The sequence below is a fragment of the Cyprinodon tularosa genome, unplaced genomic scaffold, assembly GCF_016077235.1.
Source record: "Cyprinodon tularosa strain WSP-4 unplaced genomic scaffold, ASM1607723v1 ctg478, whole genome shotgun sequence".
In the NCBI taxonomy this organism is placed as follows: domain Eukaryota; kingdom Metazoa; phylum Chordata; class Actinopteri; order Cyprinodontiformes; family Cyprinodontidae; genus Cyprinodon; species Cyprinodon tularosa.
The window spans coordinates 651,363-677,694 of NW_024039205.1; the positions used below are offsets into that span (position 1 = coordinate 651,363).

Sequence of the window (26,332 nt, forward strand, 5' to 3'; positions counted from 1 at the left end):
CGTTGAGGAAATCTCTGAGAACATCATTAACTAGGGCCTGGAAGCAGGCAGGAGCGTTTGTTAAACCGAAGGGCATCACCAGGTATTCGAATTGACCCAAGGGTGTCTTAAAAGCAGTTTTCCATTCATCGCCCTCTCGTATCCTAAGGAGATGATAGGCGTTTCTTAAGTCCAGCTTGGAAAACACTGTTGCACCCTGTACTGGTTCAAAAGCAGAGGCGAGAAGAGGCAGTGGGTATTTATTTTTAATAGTGATCTGGTTCAAACCTGGATAATCAATGCAAGGTCTCAGGGAACCATCCTTCTTGCTCACGAAGAAGAACCCGGCGCCCAATGGAGATGATGAAGGACGAATTATTCCAGCAGCTAAAGATTCATTGATGTATTTTTCCATAGTTTCTCTCTCGGGCTTGGAAATGTTATACAATCTGCTGCTAGGAAGAGGAGCACCAGGTAAAAGTTCAATGGCACAATCTTTCATGTTACCGGAGAATCGTTCTGGGAGACTAGGACGGAATTCTGATGACGTCACAGGTTGTGACCTCGGGGGAGGGACTGGACCCGGAAATGGTTGCTGTACAGATGCAGCATTAGCGTTATTCAGGAAATTAGCGCAACTCTGTAACATTTGGTTATGAGTTCCAACTAGATGGAATAACTCACGGAGCGTTTGGGTTTGTCCTTGTAGTTGAGCATCCTGTTCCTCCAAACGACGGGTGAGGTGATCTGCTGGGCCTTGAGTTTGGCCGCAGTGTTCTGTCATGATGGGTTCTCTAATGGAGACCCAGTTATGCAGAACACCACTGACGGACACGAGGATGAAAAGTTTAACAAGTTTATTAAGCACAACACAGAGAAAGTACTGATGACTGGTTCGGGCCTGGGTTCTGGTTTCACCGGAGTCTGCGTGAGGGACAGAGCGGTTATGGACTGCTGACAGGATTAGATTTCCAAGTGAGCTCAGATTGTACCTTGAGGGTTCTTGAGGTTCTCTTTGGGAGAGTCACTGTTGGTTCTGGAGATGAGTTATTCAGCAGAGTCCGTTTGCTGCTTCAGCGTCTCACGTCTAGTTTGAACAGACCTTGGCTTTGTTTCCCAGCTCTAGTCCTGAGCTGCTTGGGGGTTCTCAGAGAATCTTCAGGGTTTGGCTCAGAGGGTCGGCTCGGCAGGTTAGCTCTTCCTGAGCTTTCACAGAGGAGACACGGGTTTCCTGGAAACACAGAGAGAGTGGTTAGAATCCAACCTGGATTCAAAGTCATGGAGATAACACAAAGATCTAGGCTTTAGCGCTGACCAACTGGAACAACACTGCGGCGTTGAGGCAAGGTCTGAAGACAGCTTATATAGTGGATCCTCTGATGAGCTAGATGAGCTGCAGCTGTGCAGGAGGCTCCCTCAGAGGATCCACGGCGGACTCTGCTGGAGAAAGATGGGATTTTCTCCAGCTCCCAACACCTGTAAGATGATCCTTGAAGCTAAGAACTGGCCAATCTGTTCCCCAGGCCTGAATCTGATTGAGCACATGTGGGACATCATGTCATCCACCAATGTCAAGTTGTACCACAGACTGTCCAGGAGTTGGCGGGTGCTTTATTCCAGGTCTCAGAGGATTGATGATTTTTGTGTGATTTTTGTCAGCTCATTCAACTTTTTCCACAACAGTATTCAATGAGAACATTTCATTCAGACCTACAATTGGTTATCTTAGTGCTACCTTTATTTTTTGAAAAAAATTAAATAAATAAATATATATATATATATATATACATACATAAACATATATACACTATACAGTTTGAACGGTAGTGTATATATATATATATATATATATATATATATATATATATATATATACACTACCGTTCAAACTGTTTGGGGTCACATTGAAATGTCCTTATTTTTGAGCACTGTACTTTTGAAGTTGATGGCATGCCGAGATCTACCAAGCCAAACACAAGGCACGGGCAGTATTTGTTTTTTATTTGCAGAGGTGGAGAATAAACAGTATGTCCAACTAATGAGGAATTTATCAATTGTGTCAAAAAATAGGTTGCAAAAACAGAACTTAATCTCATAAGAACTTCACACCATTTCTCTCACTCACTCACTCACTCACTCACTCACTCACTCACTCACTCACTCACTCACTCACTCACTCACTCACTCACTCACTCACTCACTCACTCACTCACCAAAACTACAGAAAAGAGCAATCAAGTTCTACAGACAAAGGCTGTGTAGTCAAAAAGTCTAAATAAACCAATTGATATACACACACACACACAGTCCATTAGAGATGAAAAAAAAAACAGAACTCATATGTCTTATGTTTATATCACTGTTTTTATATATATATATATATATATATATATATATATATTTTTTTTTTTTTTTACTACTTTTCAAAGCTGCACTTTTAAAAAAGATGAAATTGTCCAGAGAGCTGTTCCAAACTAAACTTCTTTTTCTGTAAAAGTTTAAAAAACAATCCACTGGACTCGGTTTCCAAGGTTTGAAGACATTTCGCTTCCCCTCCAGGAAGCTTTCTCAATTCAAATGTCTGGATCTGCAGTGAGTTTGAGTCTTTATAGAGACAAGGCCTAGTGTTGCTTGGAAACATACAAATGGAAACCGATGAGTGGGTCGTTTGTTGACAATGACTATGACCTGGATGACTGAGGATCTTCATCAGCATAAACTTCTTTTTGTTTTACATTTGTGTAAACAAGCCACTATTTTAGAATGAACAACTTCACTGGGCATTGGCATTGGCAGAGAAACTGGCAGATGGATTAAAATTCAACAGAAAACAGATAAAAATAGGAAAATACTAAGTACAAACTATGTGGATGTGAAGATGTAACATACCGTAGAATGGGTTGTTGACTGTTTCAGAAACTCTTTAATTTCGGCCAAAAGTTCCAAAAATCTTTCGATGAATCTGCCACGGCTCAGCCACCTGCTGCAGCAGCAGATCAGTGTGGTCTGCACCTGCCTCCTTGAGCTGTGCGCGGAATAAACGCCTCTGAAAATTCCTGGCCCGAACAGAGCAAGCGATCTTCATCACAACATCCATGACATGCTTCATATCTAAAATATTGCCGCACAGCTGTTGTTGATGAATGATGCAGTGGTCGTTCCAAAAATCCGAGAAAGTTTCAGACAGCTGGAACAGAGCAACAAATCCAGCAGTGCTCCCAACCATAGATGGAGCCCCATCAGTTGTGATAGATGTCATCATCTCATTATCTCTTCAGATTCCTCTTCGCACTTTAGAGTCCCTGGTAACAACCTAGCAACCGTGGAAAACCCTTCCCAGTAATCAGCATGCATAAAAAAAGGTTCCCTGCATACTTTTTATTTTTCATTTTATTATTATGAAAATACACATTGGCTTCTCGTGATCAATGTTTCGATTAGTGTTTTATAAAACTTTTTTTTTTTTTTTCCCATAGCCATAAATAGGTCTATATTGTAAAACTACTCTGTCAGGATTAGGTGGTGTTGGTTTGAGGACCCAAATGCAGAGACGAGTAGGCTTGAGATGAATTTTAAGTGGTTTAATTAAAGTTCACAGGCACAGAGGCTGGGGGTTCACAGGCGCTGGGGCAGGAGTCAAAAAATCCAACAAAAGCTCAAGAACCAGATTCTTGGAGACATCAGGGGAAAACCAAAAATCAAATAACCAGGAAGAGATGAGGCAGACAGACGATTGTTCAGAGGTTGAAGAGATGTAAGACGAGGATCCAGCAAACAAGAACTGAAGAGGGAGGGCTTTTAAAGGGGACAGAGACAGGGAGAGGCTAATGAGGGAATTGAAAGCAGGTGAGAGCAAAACAGAAAACAGAGCAAGAGGACAGAAGAGGGCAGCAGAGGATAACAAATGAAAAGCTGGAAGACAGGAACTAATAAGAAAACAACAACAAAATAATAATCAAATAACTAGGATAAAGAAACATGGTGAAAAGAAAACTAAACACTAGAAATCAAGGAGCAAAAGAAAAACATAACAGAAACCTAACAGTACCCCCCCCTCAGGGGCGGATTCCAGACGCCAGATTCCAGATTCCAGAAAAGTCCAAGAAAAACCAAAAAACAACCCACCCAGGGTGGGCGGAGGGGGAACCAGGCAAGGCGGGCAAGAAAACACAAAAAAGTCCACAACAAAAAACAACCCACCCAGGGTGGACGAGGGCAACAAAAGGTTTCAGGAGGTGGACAAGGAAGAGTCTCTGGAGGCCGGCCCTGGGGCCGGAGGCAAGGAAGAGTCTCTGGAGGCCGGCCGTGGGGCCGGAGGCGTGGCAGACGCTCTGGAGGCCGGCCACGGGGCCGGAGGCATGGCAGACGCTCTGGAGGCCAGCCGCAGGGCTGGAGGCATGGCAGACGTCTCCGTTGCTGTAGAAACCTCGGAGGAGGACGACGTCTCCGTTGCTGCAGGAACCTCTGAGAAGGACGACGTCTCCGTTGCTGCAGGAACCTCTGAGAAGAACGACGTCTCTGTTTCTGCAGGAACCTCAGAGGAGGACACCGCCTCCGTTTCAGCTGCTCAGCAAGGGCTCAGAGGGGGCCGCCGACTGCGGCTCAGGAAACAAGCTCAGGAAACAGGCTCAGAGGAGATTGCCGACCGCAGCTCAGGAACAGGAACAGAAGGGGCCGCCGACTGCGGCTTAGGAACCAGCTCAGAGGGGGCTGCCAACTGCGGCTCAGGAACAGGCTCAGAGGGGGCCGACCACTGCGGCTCAGGAACAGGCTCTGAGGGGGGCCGCCCACTGCGGCTCAAGAACAGACTCAGAGGGGACCGCCGACTGCGGCTCAGAAACAGGAACAGAAGGGGCTGCCGACTGTGGCTCAGGAACAGGAACAGAAGGGGCTGCCGACTGCGGCTCAGGAACAGAGGGGACCGCCAACTGCGGCTCAGGAACAGGCTCGGAAGGGGCCACCCACTGCGGCTCAGGAACAGGCTCGGAGGGGGCCGCCGACTGCGGCTCCGGAACAGGCTCGGAGGGGGCCGCCGACTGCGGCTCCGGAACAGGCTCGGAGGGGGCCGCTGACTGCGGCTCAGGTACAGCCTCTGAGGGGATAGCCCACTGCGGCTCAGAAACAGACTCGGAGGGGACCACCCAATGCGGCTCAGGAACAGCCTCCGAAGGGATCGCCCACTGTGGCTCAGGAACAGACTCGGAGGGGACCGCCCAATGCGGCTCAGGAACAGACTCGGAGGGGACCGCCCACTGCGGCACAGGAACCACCATGGAGGGGGCCGCCCACTGTTGCTCAGGTACAGCCTCAGAGGGGGCTTGGAGCGCCCGCTGAGGGCTCATGGAGGCTTGGAATGCCCGCAGAGGGCTCTTGGAGGCTTGGAACGCCCGCAGAGGGCTCTTAGAGGCTTGGAGTGCCCGCAGAGGTCTCTTGGAGGCTTGGAGCGCCCGCAGAGGTCTTTTGGAGGCTTGGAGTGCCGCAGAGGGCTCTTGGAGGCTTGGAGCACCCGCAGAGGGCTCTTGGAGGCTTGGCGCGCCCGGAGAGGGCTCTTGGAGGCTTGGCGCGCCCGCAGAGGGTTCTTGGAGGCTTGCCGCGCCCGCAGAGGGCTCATGAAGGCTTGGCGCGCCCACTGAGGGACTCTTGGAGGCGTACTTCAGGGGGAAAACCAGAAATCAAGTAACCAGGAAGAGATGAGGCAGACAGACGATTGTTCAGAGGTTGAAGAGAAGTAAGACGAGGATCCAGCAAACAAGAACTGAAGAGGGAGGGCTTTTAAAGGGGACAGAGACAGGGAGAGGCTAATGAGGGAATTGAAAGCAGGTGAGAGCAAAACAGAAAACAGAGCAAGAGGACACAAGAGGCCAGCAGAGGATAACAAATGAAAAGCTGGAAGACAGGAACTAATAAGAAAACAATAACAAAATAATAATCAAATAACTAACATACTCGCGATCGACTGAAACTCTGCCCACAATCGACTGGTAGACCGCGATTGACTGGTTAGGCATCCCTGCTCTATACATTGCTAATGTGGTTAATTACTATTCTAGCTGCAAATGTATGGTTTTTGGTGCAATATCTACATAGGTGTATAGAGGCCCATTTCCAGCAACTATCACCCCAGTGTTCTAATGGTACAGTGTGTTTGCTCATTGGCTCAGAAGGCTAATTGATGATTAGAAAACCCTTGTGCAATCATGTTCACACATCTGAAAACAGTTTAGCTCGTTACAGAAGCTACAAAACTGGCCTTCCTTTGAACAGATTGAGTTTCTGGAGCATCACATTTGTGGGGTCAATTAAACACTCAAAATGGCCAGAAAAAGAGAACTTTCATCTAAAACTTTACAGTCTATTCTTGTTCTTAGAAATGAAGGCCATTCCATGCGAGAAATTGCAAAGAAATTGAAGATTTCCTACAACCGTGTGTACTACACTCTTCAGAGAACAGCACAAACAGGCTCTAACCAGAGTAGAAAAAGAAGTGGGAGGCCGCGTTGCACAACTGAGCAAGAAGATAAGTACATTAATATCTCTAGTTTGAGAAACAGACACCTCACAGGTCCCCAACTGGCATCTTCATTAAATAGTACCCGCAAAACACCAATCTCAACATCTACAGTGAAGAAGCGGCTGCGGGATTCTGGGCTACAGGGCAGAGTGGCAACGAAAAAGCCATATATGAGCTGGCCAATAAAAGATAAAGATTAAGATGGGCGAAAGAGCACAGACATTGGACAGAGGAAGACTGGAAAAAAGTGTTGTGGATGGATGGATCCAAGTTTGAGGTGTTTGGATCACAAAGAAGAACGTTTGTGAGACGCAGAACAAATGAAAAGATGCTGGAAGAATGCCTGACGCCATCTGTTAAGCATGGTGGAGGTAATGTGATGGTCTTGGGTTGCTTTGGTGCTGGTAAGGTGGGAGATTTGTACAGGGCAAAAGAGATTCTGAATAAGGAAGGCTATCACTCCATTTTGCAACGCCATGCCATACCCAGTGGACAGCGGTTGATTGGAGCCAATTTCATCCTACAACAGGACAATGACCCTAAACACACATCAAAACTGTGCAAGAACTATTTAGAGCAGAAGCAGGCAGCTGGTATTCTATCTGTAATGGAGTGGCCAGCGCAGTCACCAGATCTGAACCCCATTGAGCTGTTGTGGGAGCAGCTTGACCGTACGGTACGCAAGAAGTGCTCATCCAACAAATCCAACTTTTGGGAGCTGCTTCTGGAAGCGTGAGGTGCAATTTCTCCAGATTACCTCAACAAATTAACAGCTAGAATGCCAAAGGTCTGCATGCTGTAATTCCTGCAAATGGAGGATTCTTTGATGAAAGCAAAGTTTGATCTAAAAAAAAATCTTATTTCAAATACAAATCATTATTTCTAACCTGGTCAATGTCTTGACTCTCTTTTCTATTCATTTCACAACGTCTGGTGGTGAATAAGTGTGACTTTTCAGGAAAACACAAAATTGTTTGGGTGACCCCAAACTTTTGAACGGTAGTGTATATGTGTGTATATATACACTACTCAAAAAAATTAAAGGAAGACTTTGTAATCAGAGTATAGCGTCAAATTAATTAAACTTCTGGGATATTGATTTTATCAAGTAAGTAGCAGAGGAGGTTGTTAATCAGTTTCAGCTGCTTTGGTGTTGATGAAATTAACAACAGGTGCACTAGAGGGGCAACAACGAGACGACTATCAAAACAAAACCATGTTTCCCCTCCTCATCTTTTCTGACTGTTTTTCACCAGTTCTGCATTTGGCTAGGGTCACTGTCACTACTGTTAGCATGAGGCGCTACCTGGACCCTACAGAGGTTTCAGAGGCAGTCCAACTCCTCCAGGATGGCACATCAATACGTGCCAGTACCAGAAGTTTTGCTGTGTCTCCCAGCACAATCTCAAGAGCATGGAGGAGATTCCAGGAGAGCTAAACAGGGCCGTAGAAGGCCTACAACCCATCAGCAGGAACGGTATCTGCTCCTTTGTGCAAGGAGGAGCAAGGATGAAATCCTTGCACCCATTGTCAGACCCTATGCTGGTGCAGTGGGTCCTGGGTTCCTCCTGGTGCATGGCAATGCCCGGCCTCATGTGGCAAGAGTATGCAGGCAGTTCCTGGAGGATGAAGGAATTGATACCATTGATTGGCCCCCATGCTTGCCTGACCTAAATCCAACAGAACACTTCTGGGACATTATGTTACGATCCATCTGATGCCGTCAGGTTGCACCTCAGACTGTCTAGGAGCTCAGTGATGCCCTGGTCCAGATCTGGAGAACATACCCCAGAACGCCATCCGTCACCTCACTAGGAGCATGCCCCGACGTTGTCAGGCCTGCATACATGCATGCGGGGGCCATACAAATTACTGAATACCATTTTGAGTTGCTGTAATGAAATATACATATATAATAAAGGTGAGGATATGTATATATATATATGTATATATGTATATATATATGTATATATGTATATATGTATATATATATATATATATATATATATATATATATATATATATATATATATATCTTCACCCTACATCATTCTTCATGCTGCCAGCCTCTGGTCCATCTCCTCCCTGACTTTGCTCTTTTTATTGAGGCAATAATCATGAAAAAAACATGCAAAGCAAAACTTTGAGATAGAATTAGGAAGATACCAGTAAAAATCGCTTTGGCATTACACTTTAAAGTCCCTTTCATGTCAATGTTTTCTTTTTTTATTTCTTCCTTGAGCCTCCTCAATATTGAGACTAAAAGACTTTAAATATGTGGAGTGCAATTGTGAGCACAAATTCTGCCCAGAAATGAAAGACAATTTGGTTGATTCGAAGAATAAAGGAATAACTAGTTAATGTCACAGAGGTAGCAACCTTTTATATTATTGTCAACTAGCTTAACATATTGATATATTAGCATGGCTTTAGAAGCCGAAACTCAAACAGCCTAATGTCTTTTTACAACGACATGCAAAATATTCATAGCAATTAAATTTTTTTACTTCTTATAAAATTGCGGCTACAAACTGAGGGCAGTGTCCAGTCTTTATGCAGCGGTCTAGGAGGTTGTTTGGCTGCAGCAAAGCTCCCATTAAGAGGCTACCCTATGGGGCAGAAGTTGACCCTCTAAGACACAGCCCCTCCTCATTTGCATAATGAGGCAGAAATGCATACAGAATGTAAAAACGACAGGCAGACATAAATAGCGTTGAAAAAATAAATACGTTAAAACAATACAAAGGAAGAATAAAACAGACAAAATATTATAACATGCACATAAATAAATACTTTAAACTTTAAATAAGTAATTTATAAATAAAGTTGAAGATCATAACAGACAATAAATAAATACGGTGATTATTACAAAGGCCAATAAATAAAGACGCTAAATAAAAGAGATATATACAACTATGTCTCACTGTATAATTTAATTTCTACCTAGATTTATTTGTTTATTGTTTTTATTGTTTATTGTATTTTTTGGGGAAATTGATTGTTTGTTTATCTATTTATTTATTGAGCATTTATTTATTTCAGTATTTATTTTTAAATATGGTAGAACTGGTCCTCCATACACTGATCTCTAAGAAGAACATTTCTTTTGAATTACAGAAAAAAGAAAGACTCGGACAGACCTCCACTCAGGATGATACCTCCTTCAGGCTGTGGGTTTGGCAGATCTGTGTGAAGATGATCCTCAGCTTGATTGTTGTCTGACTCAAACTCTTCACCTTGTGCTGCTCCAACTCTATTTTCTCCTCAAGCTGGCAGATTTATTTGAGCTGGCTGTGCTTTCCTCTCTCCTCCTCAAACTGCTGTTTGATCTTCTCCTCCTTAGCTGTCAAACTGACACCATAATATGGACTTCTGTGTGTAATGTCAATCACCTTTTCTCCTCCTTGACCTGATCCTCTAGCTGAATAAACATCTCCTTCAGAGACTCACTCTTCAGGATCTGCTGCTCCATGCTGACCAGCTGCTGCTAATGATCCCCTATCCTGGAAGCTGTTAGGGACAGAAAACAAAGACACAAATCACTAACATGCTGTTCTCGAGTATCAGGTCAAAGTTTGTTTGAGGAATTCGTGATTTGATTCAGTTCAATTAGTTTATTCCCGCCACCTTCTGCTGCGAACAGGACCTTTTCTACTCCCTGATTATAAAATTGTGGTTAAAAATGGACAGAACCAAATTCCTTGGGTCAGGATGAAACTCTAGAACCGTGTTGTGGGGCAGAAGCTGTAAGGTTTAGGAACCTCTGTGTAGATGTTCAGTTTGGACCTATACAACCAGGTGATCTTTGCTGACTGACTCGAAATTTTTGTTTGCAGTTCAGAGACATTGGTTCTCTGATAGAGATGATCTGATCTTCACAGACCTGGAGGCCCAAACTAACAGGAAACCAGTAGCAGACAGGGGACCAGACTGATCAGATCCAGAAAAACCTTTAGCATCAGACATCAGGAGAGATCCTATCCACATCTAGACCAACATCAGTTCCCTCAAAAGGTCAGGAGGAGCAGCTTTCAGTCTCTGTCAGCATCTTACCCAGCATCCTCTCCCCTAAGATCAATTCCTCCTGCATCTCCTTCCTATCCTGTCTGATCACCAGCTTTAGGTCTTTCTTTGTGGTCCTTTTGTCCACATGCAGCTGTTCTTCAACCTCATATCTCACTCATATTCTAATATTCTCACTCATATCCTTCTCCATTTCCTGCTGCTGGCACTCAAGAATATCAGGGTGTCCTCCTGCAGAGCTTTGTTCTTTGCAGCAACGATTGTGTTCTGTTCCTGCAGTCTGTGGCACCGAACCTGATTCTGACAGGACAGTAACACACCAGACATTAAAGCTTCAAAGAGTCAGATGCAGACAGATTCAAAGGCTGGACTGGACACAACAACCAAAAATCAGACCATTTACTGGGTTTTAGCAGAAAAAATGTTAGAAATTGCTGCATGTTTACAAGAAGAGGATCGAACATAGCGGGATAAATGATCAGAGGATGGAGCTCAGGTCCTCCAGAACTTGCAGATGAACACTAAAAAGCAGATGTTAAATCACCATTCATGTTGATCAGAACTGTAGAAAAAGATTCCAGACTAAAGGGAAGCATGTAGCATGTCAAATAATCTCTAATCATTGCAGTTTGAATTAATTCTCATCGCCTCTGCTTCTCTCAGCACCATGAGATTGTGATGTTAAGCACCTATAATCACCCTTGCCCCCCCTCAGCCCCTGCCTGCCTCTCACACTCAGACCAGTGCTGTGATGAGAAGCACTGAGCTTTCCACAAAGAGGAAGGAAAAATAGAAGCTGGAAAAACAGAGCGGAAAAGGTGGAGAAACTGTGGAGGAAAGCCTTGTCAGTGCAAACTATTAATAATAATCAAAATATCTGTCCTTAATTTTTTGGCATTTTCATGCAATAGTTCTTTACAGGTGGTGTAGAATCTGTAGCAGGTGGTTATACATGTCAATACATCAGGTGGTTTCTGACATTTACAAAGTTCTTTAAAATTGCACTGGAAATTATACAGAAATGTATAATTATATTGTTAAATGTAATTTTGATTTTTGAATTATTAAGTACTTTCAAATGCATGTACTTTTGAATACTTAATTATTTTCAAAAGTGAGTGCTTCAATACTTTGACTTGAGTAGATGTTAGACCAAGTAACTTTTACTTGTAGTTGAGTAGGATTTTACTATGAGTATTGTTGTCTGCACATTTGTTCATATCTTTGCAAAGAGAGAACAGTTCATCATACAGCCCTAATGGCGCAGCATTCTGCCCTGTTCTGATCTGGGCAGCGTTCGTTCCCCCTTACTTACAACAATGGAAAGTAGTCAGAGTCAAAACAAATTACAAACACTTTGGTTAAACAGTAAAATGTTATGAATAAACCTTGAGAAAGAACCTGATGTGTTGTGGGAAGAAACACCATCCTGCAGAGAATTGTGTGGCCTTGAGAGAGAAACAGACTGAGTGAAAACTTTTATAGTGAGTAAATAGGATAAATTAATATATAATAGAAGATAAATACAATTTTTCCGACAACAGTATCAATACTTTTACTCACGTATTACTGTGGAGTACTTTTTCCACCACTGGATAAGACCTTAATTCAGCCTTGTCTAGGAGATGCTCGGCTTGAGCAAATACTTTTAAAAGTAAGTAAGTAAAGATTAGGACTCATAATGAACAGGAAAATGGATGTGAGTAGTAATGACATTTTTCTGACCACAATTTTCAAGAGGCTGAAGGTCAAATTCACTGCTGAGGTGGCTGACGCCTTCAATATGTCTCTGCATCAAGTACATAGAATTAGGAAAAGAGTTGAAGAGACTGAAGATGTTTTTAATAAGCCCAGGTCTGGCACATCCCGCAAGAACTACTCGGGAGGATTGGTTGTTGGCTGGAAAATCCCAGGTCATCAAAGCTCTTTTCACTGCAGCAGAGCTTCACTAGGCTTGGTCACCTCAACTCCAGGTGTAAAGAAGAACAGCTTGTAGAATTGTGTTTCAAAATGCCGTACATGGCAGAATTACTGTCCAGAAACCAGTGCTAAATAAAAGGCAATTAAAATTTGTGCCAAGGCTCACAGCCTGCAACATGCCCAAGATTCACCTTGAGACCAAAATATTGATTATGTTGGAAAATAAAGGTTTAAGTCTTATTTAACAGGAACTTGAGATCCGGTGTTCTTCATTCAAGCCAGCATTCAAGCACCTTTCATCAGTTTCAAAGAAAAAAAAAAATTTCATTTCAAGTTATTTTTATCTCCCTTCTTAACCTCTTACACCCTAAGGGGGTATAAATAAATTTCTGCCTGACAAAAACACACAAAAGTAAATCACTTATAGCCTCACAGCTATTAGATTTAAGAAGAAACTTTTGGTACCACTGTAAAGGTAAGATGTCATAGAATGGTTTTCTGGTGTCAGCACCATTGTAGCTTTGACCCTGCCTGCGCACTTTCATCTGGTTTGGTCTGCCGGCTTCTGTAGCGTCGTGAACGTGCCGGCGCGCGCTTTCAGGAAATCCTATACACTACTGTTTATGCTCTAAAAATATTCTAAATGACTTTATTTCGAGTAAATTCTGGATGCTACCCACTCAGGACACTTGGAATACATTGGACGAGCAGTATGGAGGAATATTGACACGTTTTTTGTGGACTTTTATGGACCTTTCTGTCTCGGGCACCGTAGACCTCCATTATTTGAATGTCAGCAGACAGCAAGTAGCCTCCCAGATCTCCAGATGCATTTGAGATATCAAAAAAGTACTCCAGAGTTTTGTTCAGCATGGGGGTGAGTAGAAAATGAAGGCTAATCATGTTTTGGGTGTACTATTCCTTTAAGGTGGTGAAACGTATATCCATGCAGGCTTCAGTATCTCTCCAGCTGGTCAACGAGGAAGGCCTCCACATTTAGAGGATCTAATTGATGTTATCTCCATGGAATCCTATTCTGTGGAGGATTCTTCTCAATGTGTGCAGGCTAACTCATCCAGCATCAGGATCTCTCCTGTCTTAGACCGACAAGTAAAACTTGATCAACTCCAGTAAACTCGCCATTGTGCTGCAGACGAGATGACATGCAGGGTAAAAACGTCCCACGATTACCTGGATAACGATGTCAGGATAGTTATTATGTTCAAACATTTACTTGGAGCGCCACCTTCATGTGTGACAGGTGCGCTGCGCTTTGGAAGGAATCTCAGTAAGCGGTGTCCATCAGCCATCCGCTCTCCACTTCCCTCAAAAACCTACTAAGAGTGAAAACTTCTTCATCTTAAATAAGTCTCGTGGTTACTACTGCATAAAGCATAGAAGTTGTCACGTTTAATACAATTATCACATTCATACAATATACTATCACGTTTATACAATATAATGAGCAAAAAAAAAATTATTTTCTCAAGTGACAGCAATACGCTTCCGTACGCATCCCATTGATTCGAACGCAGCCCATGCGGTATGGCCAGAACAGGAAGTCCTGGTCGGGATTTAAGATTCGTTTTGCATCCCGCTGCAGCCTGCGGGAAGGCAGGGCTTGACATCAAGCTGTACACGAGTGTGTAGCAACATTTTCTCTACATTTATTAAATTCTATTTATTAATCTTGTGTTTTTAAGAAAAGTAAATAAAGCTTTCCTTACTCTATAGATATCCATTATGTTTCCTTCATTTCCTAATATTCCTTTAAGACTCTATTCTTTTCCTGTCCTTCCAACAATTCTTTTCAGATTCTCTCTTTCAGATTCATATGTTCTACAGTTCATTAATACATGTTCTACATTTTCTTTCTCTCCACATCCTTCACATTTATCATTACTTTTCTTCCCTATTAAATGTAAAGTGTCATTTAAATAGGTGTGTCCTACTCTTAATCTAATCATAATTATTTATTCCCTTCTGTTTCTCTCATCAATATTTCTAATTAGTACTGACTTGCACTTTATATAATTTTCTCCCTTTCTTATCTTCATTCCACCTTTTTTGCCATTCTTTTATTTCTTTCATTTTAATACATGATTTCCCTTTCCCTCTCCCTAAAGGAATTATCATCTTCATTGTCATTTCTAAAGCCCTTTTTGCTAATTTATCAGCTTTTTCATTTCCTTTAACCCCTTCGTGAGCTGGAACCCAGCAGAACCAGACATTAATGCCACCTCTATATAATCTATGCATAATTTCTAATACTGACTCTTTCCTATTATTTCCTTCTCCCTGGATACTTTCTAACACTGCTTTAGAGTCTGTACATATCACTACCCTGTCTGGTCGAACCTCCTCTACCCACTGAATGTGTTATGTCACATGGTATGTCTGTCACGTGGTATGTCCTTTTTATTTTTAAATCTTTATTAATTTTTCAGATGTTAAAATAACATTAGTAACAAACAGTCTAAAATAAACAACAATACGGAATTATTATGAAGACGTATTTATCTATCCTCAAACCCTATGAAAAACAAATGTCATAAAATTTAAATTAAATTAGTAGTTTAGAGACAAATTTACATCACATTGAGGACACATTTATCTATCCAATAATTGTCATACACGCACACTTATCCCTATAGTGGTGTCGTTAGGGCAGGTGCAGTGGATTCTGGACAGATTCCCAGTCCATCGCAGATTAAGAAAAAATCTATCCATCAAATTTCTGACCCGCTCAATCCCTCATGGGGTCGCGGGGTTGCTCGTGCCTATCTCCAGCGTTGATTAGGAAAAGCAATATAACCAAGTACTTGCTGGTGCGAAAGTTCAAATAATAATATAATATCAGTAGACCCCGCATTGGCTGTCGCGGCGCAGGAATTACGGCCGCCATATTGGGGCGGTCGACCTGCTACTCAAACATGCTGATTCAAGCTGAACACACTAATGATGCCTCAGCACTGTGCGGCGTATTTTTGTTTAAATTTACAGACTATTTACGTCAGGGCTCGAGGGATAACTTTTCACAATTAAGATGAAAACTTATCTTTACATATATCTTTATATATTCCCTGCCCTGTTACGTCAGCATTTCCAATATGGTGTCCTTGATGTGGGCGGGGCTTGATGTCAAGCCCCGCCTTCCCGCAGGCTGCAGCAGGATATACTTGGAGGCACTTAGCTCTGCTGTGTACAAAACCAAGGATCTGCAACAATCTGCCGGCAAGCATTACAATGGGTAGAAGATATAAAACCGTTAAAATCAGTCATTTGTTCAGATTCAAGCTCTGCATTGTTAAGTTTAAAAAATAACCAAACAGATAGTAGGATGGACATTTTATTAGAAATAAATCATACACTGTTCAGAATACGAAACATGGGGCTGATAGTTACATTTGTGTGGGTTCCAGCACATATTGGGGTAGAAGGAAACGAGAGGGCAGATAAAATGGCAAAAAGGGCAATTAAACATTCTATTAGTTTTATAGTTAAAATAAGTAAATCAGAAGGAAAGAGTATTATTAAAGAGAAACTTATGGAAATTTGGCAAAAAAGGTGGGATGAAGATAAAACAGGAAGATGGTTTTATAAAATTCAGAAGATGGTAGGAGAAAGAAGAAATGGAAGAAGAAATAGAAAGAAGGAAAGAGTGATAACAAGGTTAAGATTTGGTCATACAGGACTTAATTATACACTTTTTAAAATACAAAAACATAAAACGGGCAAATGTGATTTCTGTGATAAATATGAAACCATAGAACATGTTATATTAGAATGTCATAAATATGAAAGAGAGAGAAGATATATGAGAAGAGAGTTTGAAGACATTAAGGAGAAGGTTAATTTATTAGATATACTGAGGAAAAAATTAGGGAGTAAACACATACAAATAATTATTCGATTTCTAAAGAAAACAAAATTATTCCATAGAATTTAATTATAGTAAGTGTGTTTGTGAGTGAAGGAATGATATACAAAGCTGTGCACAAATTTGTTTATATTTTTAAGTGTGAATGTGTGAATGTATGTTTAGAAGAAGTTAGGGTAGAATATATCAGGATAAATATTTAAACCATCACGAACCACACTCCATACCAGTAAGTGGCGGTAATGCTACTAACAGTTTGTTGCCAACCGCCATAAAACTCGAGGAGAAGAAGAAGAAGAAGAAGAAGAAGAAGAAGAAGAAGAAGAAGAATAAGAATCTGCCGGTGTAGGTACCAGATTGACTCGGGCTGCCAGATTGACTCGGGGGCCTGCGCCTTTTGATTCAGAGATTAAAGTCCCTCTGATACTGTTTAAGTGACTGAGAAACTGCAGATTTGCCACATTTAAGATGGCGGACGCTCTGACGCATCTCAAAAGGCGCAGGCCCCCGAGTCAATCTGGCAGCCCGAGTCAATCTGGTACCTACACCGGCATATACGGAGGTAAGACTGAAACTATCATTAAGGTTAAATACTGTCTAATATATACACATGCTACTTTACTCTCACAATGTGTGGTGGGATTCATAATTACTGCTTAACCCCTTAATTTGATGAAGCAGCATTTTTTTTTGTATTGAACTACTTAAAATAATTATGTCAGAAAAGCTTAATTTGCTCTCACACTTTTTTCCCCCCAACTCTTCTGAATCCCTGATTACAGGGCTGAACTGGGAGATTTTTTCAGGCCAGGGTGACTGACATGACTGATTTCTTAGGTAGTGAAATAAAATAGGGCTGGGGTCTGTTTTGCTTTGTAAGGACCCAACTGAAAAAGCTTTAATCAATTAACCAAAAAGTACGTTTTTATTATATGTTTGAGTTCACCTTCATCTTTGAGACACACAAGCCAATTAGAGAACAGTCTGGATCAGCTGTTTTCCACACTGAGCAATCAAAGCTCATCAAAGCAGCTCAGGTGTTCTGATGAAATCAAAGCAAAACGAATTAAGTCAGTTTCTCTATTATTTTGTTCCCAATTCATCAAGTTTAAATGTGATTATAGGGAAGCTCAATTTGTATGAATACAGGTTTATAATATGATTTTATTTTTTATTTATTTTGATTCCTTACTAACTTCCAGGCAACATTTTTACGTTGTTTTTTTAATTTGAGAAGGAAAGCATACATTTATAAAAATGAAATGCTCAAATGAAAAGATTAAGTAAAATAGTCTTTATTTTAGTTGTTGCCAATTCAATTCAATACAGTTAATTTATATAGCGCCAATTCACAACACATGTCATCTCAAGGCACTTTACAGTTCAACCAGATCATCCAGTCAAATTGATTCAAAGTTTTCTAAGAAAAAACAGTTGATTGCATTGACTCATTGACTCAAATGCAATCCCTCACACTAAGCATGCTTGTAGTGACAGTGGAAAGGAAGAAACCTCCAGCAGAACCAGGCTCAGTGTGAGTGGCCATCTGCTGAGGCCACTGCACTGGCTGATTTAAAAAAAAAAAAAACAGAGAGAGAGACTTCAGCACACTATCAATTCACAAATCCCAGACCTGGTTTTTATTATTCTACTACTAATTCAGAATAATCTAGCCAAGGTTTGATGTTTTTAGGTGTTGTAGTTTTTTAATTAGAGTAGATTAAAGATGCTGAAGGCAGGGGAAAATTAAGTGGAATCGCCCTTTATTCATTTCCTAAATCGGAAGCTAGAATCGGAAGCCAACTTCAGCTTCATAAGGTAATTCATGTATTGTCATCCAGTTCCAGGAGTAAAATTCAATATCAATATTGATATCTAAATCAATTGATATTAAGGCTGCAGCAAAAATAATTCTTTCATTTAGATTCTTAAAAGGCAAAAGACCATTTAAAAAAGGGTTATGGAAAATAATCTAGGTAGACTTGTGAATTAACAGAGGCCAGAATTAAACCATGATAATATAAAATGGAAAAGTTGAGAGAAACGAAAGTGTGTTGTTAATTTAAAAAAAGAGTGATGAGTTAAGGGGACATTCACAAGATGTAGAGTCTGGTAGGATTCACAAAGGTTTATCTTGGACATATTTGCATAGTTAATATGTATCTGATGTTTTCTGTTGTTCAGGAGTTGGTTATCATTCTCAATTAAACAGTTGTAGCTCATATTTTACAGTGCTAACAGGGGTGTGTTTAAACCTGTTCGTCTTCTACCACTTTTTCCTGCCCCCACATGTCCTGTTGCTATGCATGAACTTTACTGGTTCCTCCTCCTAAGGAGCCCTCCATTGTCTGTCTGCTGGACAGCTTTCAATACAACCAGGATTTTTTAGATCAAAATTTAACATTTTTGTTTCTAAACTAGTTTTGGATAGTTCTATTTGAAATTCAAGTTCCTGGAAAAACATTTTACTGTGCTGGTAATTATTGTAGTAGTTTGTAGCATATTATTCCAGGATTAATCAGACTTCAGACTACGGTAGCTATTGGTTTTGATGTATAACATTACTTATTGTTAAAAAAAAGATTTCAAAGGACGTTTAACTATTTTTCAAAAATCCTTAACAAATCTGTTTTGTTTTATTCTTTTCAGTCTGAACTTGAATTTCAGCTTTACATTAAGATCAGCAGCTCAGATGTCTACTCTGAAGTCAGAGCTCTCCAGGGACCAGCAGAGAACCATCTGCTCTCAGCTGGGAAGAGTTAAACTGAAGCTTCTCTACAAGGCCACCGTCCACGGCTTTACTGGTGCCGCCTTCCACCAGCGATGTGACAACCGGTCACCCACTGTGTCTGTGGGCTACAACGCTTCTGGTTATGTGTGTGGAGGCTACACCAGCCAGGCTTTTAGTCAGTCTGAAGTGTATGTTAGTGATAGCCGGGCTTTTCTTTTTAATTTTACTGGTGGAAAACTAAACAAATATCCAGTTAATAGTCCTTCTCATGCCGTCAGAATGATTGGCAACTGTGGTCCTTGTTTTGGGGATTCCCTAGTTCTTGTGTGTGGAAGCAAACCAGTGATATGCAGCAACACAGGAGTTCATTACTACTTCAATACTGCAGAAATGCATGGAAATAGACTGAACCTGACTGAATGTGAAGTTTACCAAGTGGAGGGTGAGTTATCAGCCTTTCATTTTCATTGAAATTTAAAAACAACAATTGTGATACATCATCATTAATACATCAATTACACATTTCTATACTAGGTTAAATGTACTTTCATCCTTGTCCTTAGCATACACACACAGTAACATACACTATATTGCCAAAAGTATTTGCTCACCTGCCTTGACTCACATATGAGCTTAAGTGACATCCCGTTCCTAATCCATAGGGTTCAATATGACGTCGGTCCACCCTTTGCAGCTAGAACAGCTTCAACTCTTCTGGGAAGGCTGTCCACAAGGTTTAGGAGTGTGTTTATGGGAATTTTTGACCATTCTTCCAGAAGCGCATTTGTGAGGTCGCACACTGATGTTGGACGAGAAGGCCTGGCTCTCAGTCTCCGCTCTAATTCATCCCAAAGGTGTTCTATCGGGTTGAGGTCAGGACTCTGTGCAGGCCAGTCAAGTTCATCCACACCAGACTCTGTCATCCATGTCTTTATGGACCTTGCTTTGTGCACTGGTGCACAGTCATGTTGGAAGAGGAAGGGGCCAGCTCCAAACTGTTCCCACAAAGTTGGGAGCATGGAATTGTCCAAAATGTCTTGGTATGCTGAAGCATTCAGAGTTCCTTTCACTGGAACTAAGGGGCCAAGCCCAGCTCCTGAAAAACAACCCCACACCATAATCCCCCCTCCACCAAACTTTACACTTGGCACAATGCAGTCAGACAAGTACCGTTCTCCTGGCAACCGCCAAACCCAGACCCGTCCATCAGATTGCCAGATGGAGAAGCGCGATTCGTCACTCCAGAGAACGCGTCTCCACTGCTCTAGAGTCCAGTGGCGGCGTGCTTTACACCACCGCATCCGACGCTTTGCATTGCACTTGGTGATGTATGGCTTGGATGCAGCTGCTCGCCCATGGAAACCCATTCCATGAAGCTCTCTGCGCACTGTTCTTGAGCTACATGAAGTTTGGAGGTCTGTAGTGATTGACTCTGCAGAAAGTTGGCGACCTCTTCGCACTATGCGCGTCAGCATCCGCTGACCCCGCTCCGTCAGTTTACGTGGCCTACCACTTCGTGGCTGAGTTGCTGTCGTTCCCAAACACTTCCATTTTCTTATAATACAGCTGACAGTTGACTGTGGAATATTTAGGAGCGAGGAAATTTCACGACTGGATTTGTTGCACAGGTGGCATCCTATCACAGTTCCAAGCTGGAATTCACTGAGCTCCTGAGAGCGACCCATTCTTTCACAAATGTTTGTAAAAACAGTCTGCATGCCTAGGTGCTTGAATTTATACACCTGTGGCCATGGAAGTGATTGGAACACCTGATTCCAATAATTTGGATGGGTGAGCAAATACTTTTGGCAATATAGTGTATATTTCAAATATGACTTCATTATATCAACACTGTCTTGTAGACAAGGTTTGTTATTATAAAATAAAAGCTATAGTTGATAAAGTTCAATTATCAAACAGGTTTTCTTATTTTAACAGAATTTACTGAATTTGAGAAGCCATGGAGGACTGTCATCTGGGAATCTGGGTAGGTTCAAAAGTATTTGCATCCCTTGAACTTTTTCCAAATTGTGTCAACTTATAATCTTTACATTACTGTAAAAATTAGTTTAGTTTAGATTTTACAAAATTTGATTACAAAATTCCAAAACAAATATGTGGTATATAGATATATACTAAACCCCCTTTGCTCTGATACATCTAATAATATGCAGTGCAACCAACATCCTTTATAATAATGTGATGTGTAAATATCAAATAGGACCCCAATTTAGAGAACATTAGTGAAAAAAATCTTTATCAAGACCAAGGTCACACACCAGACATATTAGTATAAAACTGTAGCGGAATTAAGTTATAACATAATATCCTGAGCTTTGGGAACAGGACAGGCAGCCAAAGAGTGCTGTAATGAAAGAAGCAGAAGGAGGGCCCATGGCAACTCTAAAGAAGCAACATTCCACTGCATCAGAGCAGTGAAATGAACTCCAGGGCCGCCAACCTTTTACCAAACCTGTGAGTGAGATATTGAAATAGCTTGGACAGGCAACCCTTGTCAGGGTTAGATTGAAAGGCTATGAGGATAGGTGCACCTATAGGTTGTAGGTTTTCAGAGGATTTAACTGAAAGAAAGTGGCAAAATGTGGATTTTTTGATAGAACAGTGAATGTTACTGAGGAACAATTAGTGATCTGTAGTTATGTGGAAATATTTTTCACACAATATACATTTTTTCTACATTCAGGTGATTTTCAGAGAACTGAAGTAAAGAAGAATGGGCCCTGCTAAAATAATTGCATCTTAAATATACTGTAAACAAAGTTTTTCAAGAATTGTATAAACTATTCTATGCATTTCAAGTAAAATAAAGTTATTCCTGGGTAACTGACACTAATATAGGAACCACTGAAATTGAATTCCGTGTAAACCAAGGCTAAGGATTAAAAATCATTATCTTATTATTATTATTTTTTTCATTCAGACCTTCTAGGAGGATGTAGAGTCTATAGAAACTTTCAGTGACTCAAGACAGCACTTCTCTGAATGTCTCATTTTGGAAAATGTCATGGACATTAAGTTTCTAAACATATTCAATGGACCAAAATAAGGATAAATGAATGAGATGAGTAATAATAAAATAAGAACATCCCTGTATTCCCTCCTCTATAATTCCTGGATAACTGAGCTGTTCTGCACATCCTCTCTGGATGTGGAAGGTCTTCTCTTGGGTGGCTGATCTTTTGAAAAATAAAGTGCAATGGTTCTTTTTCTTTTTTGTGGACCTCCTATGGGTTTGTGAGGCATACCTGAAAGCTTTAAGAATTTAGATATTTTTGTTGGTTCAATTAGTCCTAAATTCCAACAAGATATTATTAAACTATACTGAGCAATAATTATTTTACTAGCGAGCAAAACATAAACTAAAACTGGGACTAAATCAGAAGGATATACTAGAGCAAACAAGGAGTAAAGCTTACTAAAACTGCACCATGTATAGAGAAAACAAACCATTTGATGTGATCCTACACTCAGTCTCCACATTGATAACTTAAGCTGCTGTATATTTTATCAATATTTACTCAAGTACTAGATTGCTTAAAATATTCATTAATTAACAAAGCTATTTATCTTAGTCAAGATAAGATAAAAAAAAATCATATGACATACCTCGTAATAATAACCGCTCAGAAATCCTGGTCCTTTTTAATATCTGGCACAGATCCTTCAGCTCCTGCTGTCAGGTGAGCTGGTAAAAAAAACGGACTGGGAATAAACCTTGCATGTCCTTGCGTGTTAGTACTAAGGTTTTGTTGCAAACGTGGACTGGATTTTTATTACCATGGTATTTTTATTTATAAATAAGTGGAATGGAGTTGAGTTTTATTGTCTGTCATTGTTTAGCGTGAAAATTGTGGATATGGAGTGAGAATGTGTAAAGACACTGAGATACGAGAGTCTCATGGCCAATGGGTAAGAGTTGACAGAGTAGTAGTAGTAGACAGAGAGTTGACTCTATGCATTTAACCCATCCCCTTGGGGAGCAGTGGGCTGCCATTGAGTGGCACCTGGGAAACATTGTGAGGATAAGAATATTGATCAGTGAGTCTGTGGGAGTGGGATTAAAACTCAGAACCTCAAGATTCCAAGCTCCACGCCCTAAACGCTAGGCTGCCACTCCCCTAATAGAACACCAGGCCAGGTGTAGCTTCTACAGTCTGAAGAGGAAAGGGGGAAAACAAAGGATAACAAATGCAAATAATGCAAAGTTGGAGGGTGGTGTACGTAATTAAACAGACATTGCATTTTTTGGTATACAAACATGCAGTAAAAATTAAAATCCGTGTAAATTTGAGAGGGAACTATCTCAATGGTACATTTAGTGAGAGCCAGGGCAGGTCGCTGATGTTAATTGGCTTAAGCATCTCAGTTATTTGATGTTTCTCTACAGGAATAAAAAGAAGTTGATGGAGAGCATCCAAACCTACAAGCCCACAGTCAGTTCTGTGTCCCAGGCTCGAGTTTTACTCATTGGACCAGTTGGAGCTGGAAAGTCCAGCTTCTTCAACTCCATCAACTCTGTATTCAGAGGTCATGTCACCTGCCAGGCCATCTCTGGTTGTTCCTCCACCAGTCTCACCACTCAGGTGTGTCTCTGCTTCTTATTCATTCAGCTTCTTGCGTCTCATTTAAATGAAATCCTTCCAGTTGGGTTTTTCTATGTCTAATATTTCACCTTTTCCAGTTCCGAACCTACTCTCTGAAAGCAGGACGAGAAGGCAAACCTCTGCCAATCGTCCTATGTGATACCATGGGCCTGGAAGACAGCAAAGGGGCGGGGATTAATATTGATGACATCAGCAGCATTCTTAAAGGACATATGCCAGATCGTTACCAGGTGTGATATTGATTATAGCTAGTGGAGATAACTTGTGTAACGTGAAATAGATTAAAGATATTCTTCATTCACACCGACACAGTTCAACCCTGCTGCTCCTCTGCATGATGACGCTCATGGCTATCGCAAGTCTCCAGGCCTCAAAGACAAGATCCACTGTGTGGCCTATGTCATCGATGCCTGCAAGGTCTCCATTATGCCCACAAAGTTGGAGGAGAAGCTGGAAGCCATCCGCAGAAAGGCTAACCTGTTGGGTCAGTACAATTTATCACTGAAATATTTTTGAATAAAGTTTAAACTCCAATTGTTTACAGCATGTTGTGGATAATCTAATCTTTCTTGGTTGTAGGCATTCCTCAGCTGGTGCTGCTCGCTAAAGTAGATGAAGCTTGTCCTTTGGTAAAAGAGGATCTGAGAAACATCTACAGGAGTAGATACATCAAGGAAATAGTGAGGATTCTTGTACTTATACAGAAATATTGGTCTTGATTAAAAACTTGATGAACCGCTTCTGAATACTAGTTTGAACCCCTCTGTGATCCAGATGCAGGAGGTCAGTGCTAAGGTGGGTGTACCTCTGTCCTGCGTTGTTCCAGTGAAGAACTACAGCGAGGAGTTGGAGCTGGACTTGAACTGTGACATCCTGCTGCTTAGCGCCGTCATCCAGATGCTTCGCTTTGTTGATAACTACTTTGATGAGCTTAGTGACCAACTGAGCAGTGTTGAGTTAAAAAACTAAAAACCTGTATAAAGAAAACCCCTGAAACAATTGAAAAAAGAAAACAATAATGACAACAAAAAAGAAACGGGGGTCAATAATTTTTTAATGTATTGAGTCAGAATAAAGGATCATATTGTTCCCCATGATAATGATATGGTCACCAGTGTTGGGCATGTTACTTTGAAAAAGTAATTAGTTATAGTTACTAGCAGAGGTGTCAATTAACGAAGTACAAATACTTCGTTACTACTTAAGTACACTTTTTAGGTATCTATACTTTACTCCATTACAAATTTTTCTTCTTACTTCTGACTTCTACTCATTACATTTTCTCACGAGTATCTGTACTTTCTATTCCTTACATTATTAAAACAACCGTTACTCGTTACTTTTGGCTTCGGTTTAATGCAGAGGTCACGGATTAGCGGACCGCGGTCCGGTGTTATGCGGAAAAGTGCATCCCTGCTGAATATGCATCCCCAGTAGCGGGAGCGTGCCTCGCTCTGTACAACCACATGTCAATGAGGGAAACGGATTAAACTATGACCAATGGAGCTACTTGTTATATTAATGATATAAAAAGGTTTAAATATTCCTCTCGTGGGGAAAACATTTGTGGTTATTTGGTGGATTCATTTAAAAAATATATGGGTGTTATGAACAACATTAAATCCAAAGATTTTGTCCGAGAAACGGCTGATTTATTTGTTCTAGTCCAGGGGTCGGCAACCCAAACTGCTTAAAGAGCCATATTGGACAAAAAAACAACACAAAATAAATCTGTCTGGAGCCGCAAAAAATGTAAAAGTCTTATATATGCCTCATATGGCAACATGGGGCCATTATCCCGTGTATTATCCCACTATAGAAAAGGACTGTGGGCGGCGGGAGATCTGTTCCCATGCATAGGCCTAGGTAATCCTACAATAACATGATATTAACAGTTGATTTATTAAAAATGCTTTCCAGTAAAAGTCAACAGCAATAACTCCAATAACAAATGATAATTTTATTCAAAATGTATTTATTAAAAATGCTTAAAAAATCCTGTAATGAATGAATAGCACAATGAAAGAAATCATGTCTCATCTAAACATCCCTCACTTAACAATAAAAGTTAACAATAACTCTCAACTCCCAATAACAGATGATACTCAGCCTCAGCAATGAACGAAATAATGTCTGTTCTGTAGGCTATTGGAAAAAATAAACAAATGAGCTAATTAACAAAAAATACCTCTTTTGTAGCAAAAATAACTCAAAATGTACCAAAAACGAACAAACATATCAATAGAATATCTTGACTTTCGAAGTCCAGGTGGCTTTTCAGATTCCTTGCACCTCCATTGGACACCGAGACATATGTGCCTGCTTTGCACACTGTGCACAAGGCCTCCCATTTGTCTCGACCCGGTCTGAAAGCGGGGAAACTCTTTTGTAAATCGTCAGTAAACATACATTTGCGCTTTTGCATGTTGGCGTACTGACAGCCACGCTATCTATATTCTAATTAAGAACAGGGCTGCCCGCACTGACGCGGCTCAGGGATTACGTCACACGCAGCCCCGTGCGCAGTGCCCTAGTGCCTGTGAATTTAATGGTCCAATGAAGGTAACTTAAAAAACAGGACATTTCCTCACTTTCTAAAAAAAACCCGGGACGCCCAGGACAGGACGTGAAATACGAACATGTCCTGGGAAATACGGACGTTT

General features: G+C 41.1%; 1 protein-coding gene across 3 annotated transcripts in view; it reads left to right on the plus strand.

Moving 5' to 3' along the window:
* The window catches only part of LOC119794402 (interferon-induced protein 44-like), a 57,018-nt gene extending 32,252 nt beyond the window's left edge, over positions 1-24,766 (plus strand). For 2 of the 3 annotated variants that reach the window (XM_038301951.1, XM_038301949.1), the window contains 6 exons: positions 20,983-21,031; positions 23,453-23,648; positions 23,747-23,899; positions 23,982-24,153; positions 24,249-24,349; positions 24,444-24,766. In XM_038301951.1, the coding sequence (XP_038157879.1) occupies positions 20,983-21,031; positions 23,453-23,648; positions 23,747-23,899; positions 23,982-24,153; positions 24,249-24,349; positions 24,444-24,638 (866 nt within the window). In that variant the 3' untranslated portion in view covers positions 24,639-24,766. Of the gene's footprint in view, positions 1-15,650; positions 15,666-16,861; positions 16,876-18,962; positions 19,487-20,982; positions 21,032-23,452; positions 23,649-23,746; positions 23,900-23,981; positions 24,154-24,248; positions 24,350-24,443 lie in introns of those variants that run through there. The other variant, XM_038301950.1, reaches the window with a different exon arrangement.
* Positions 24,767-26,332: the final 1,566 nt, after the last annotated feature.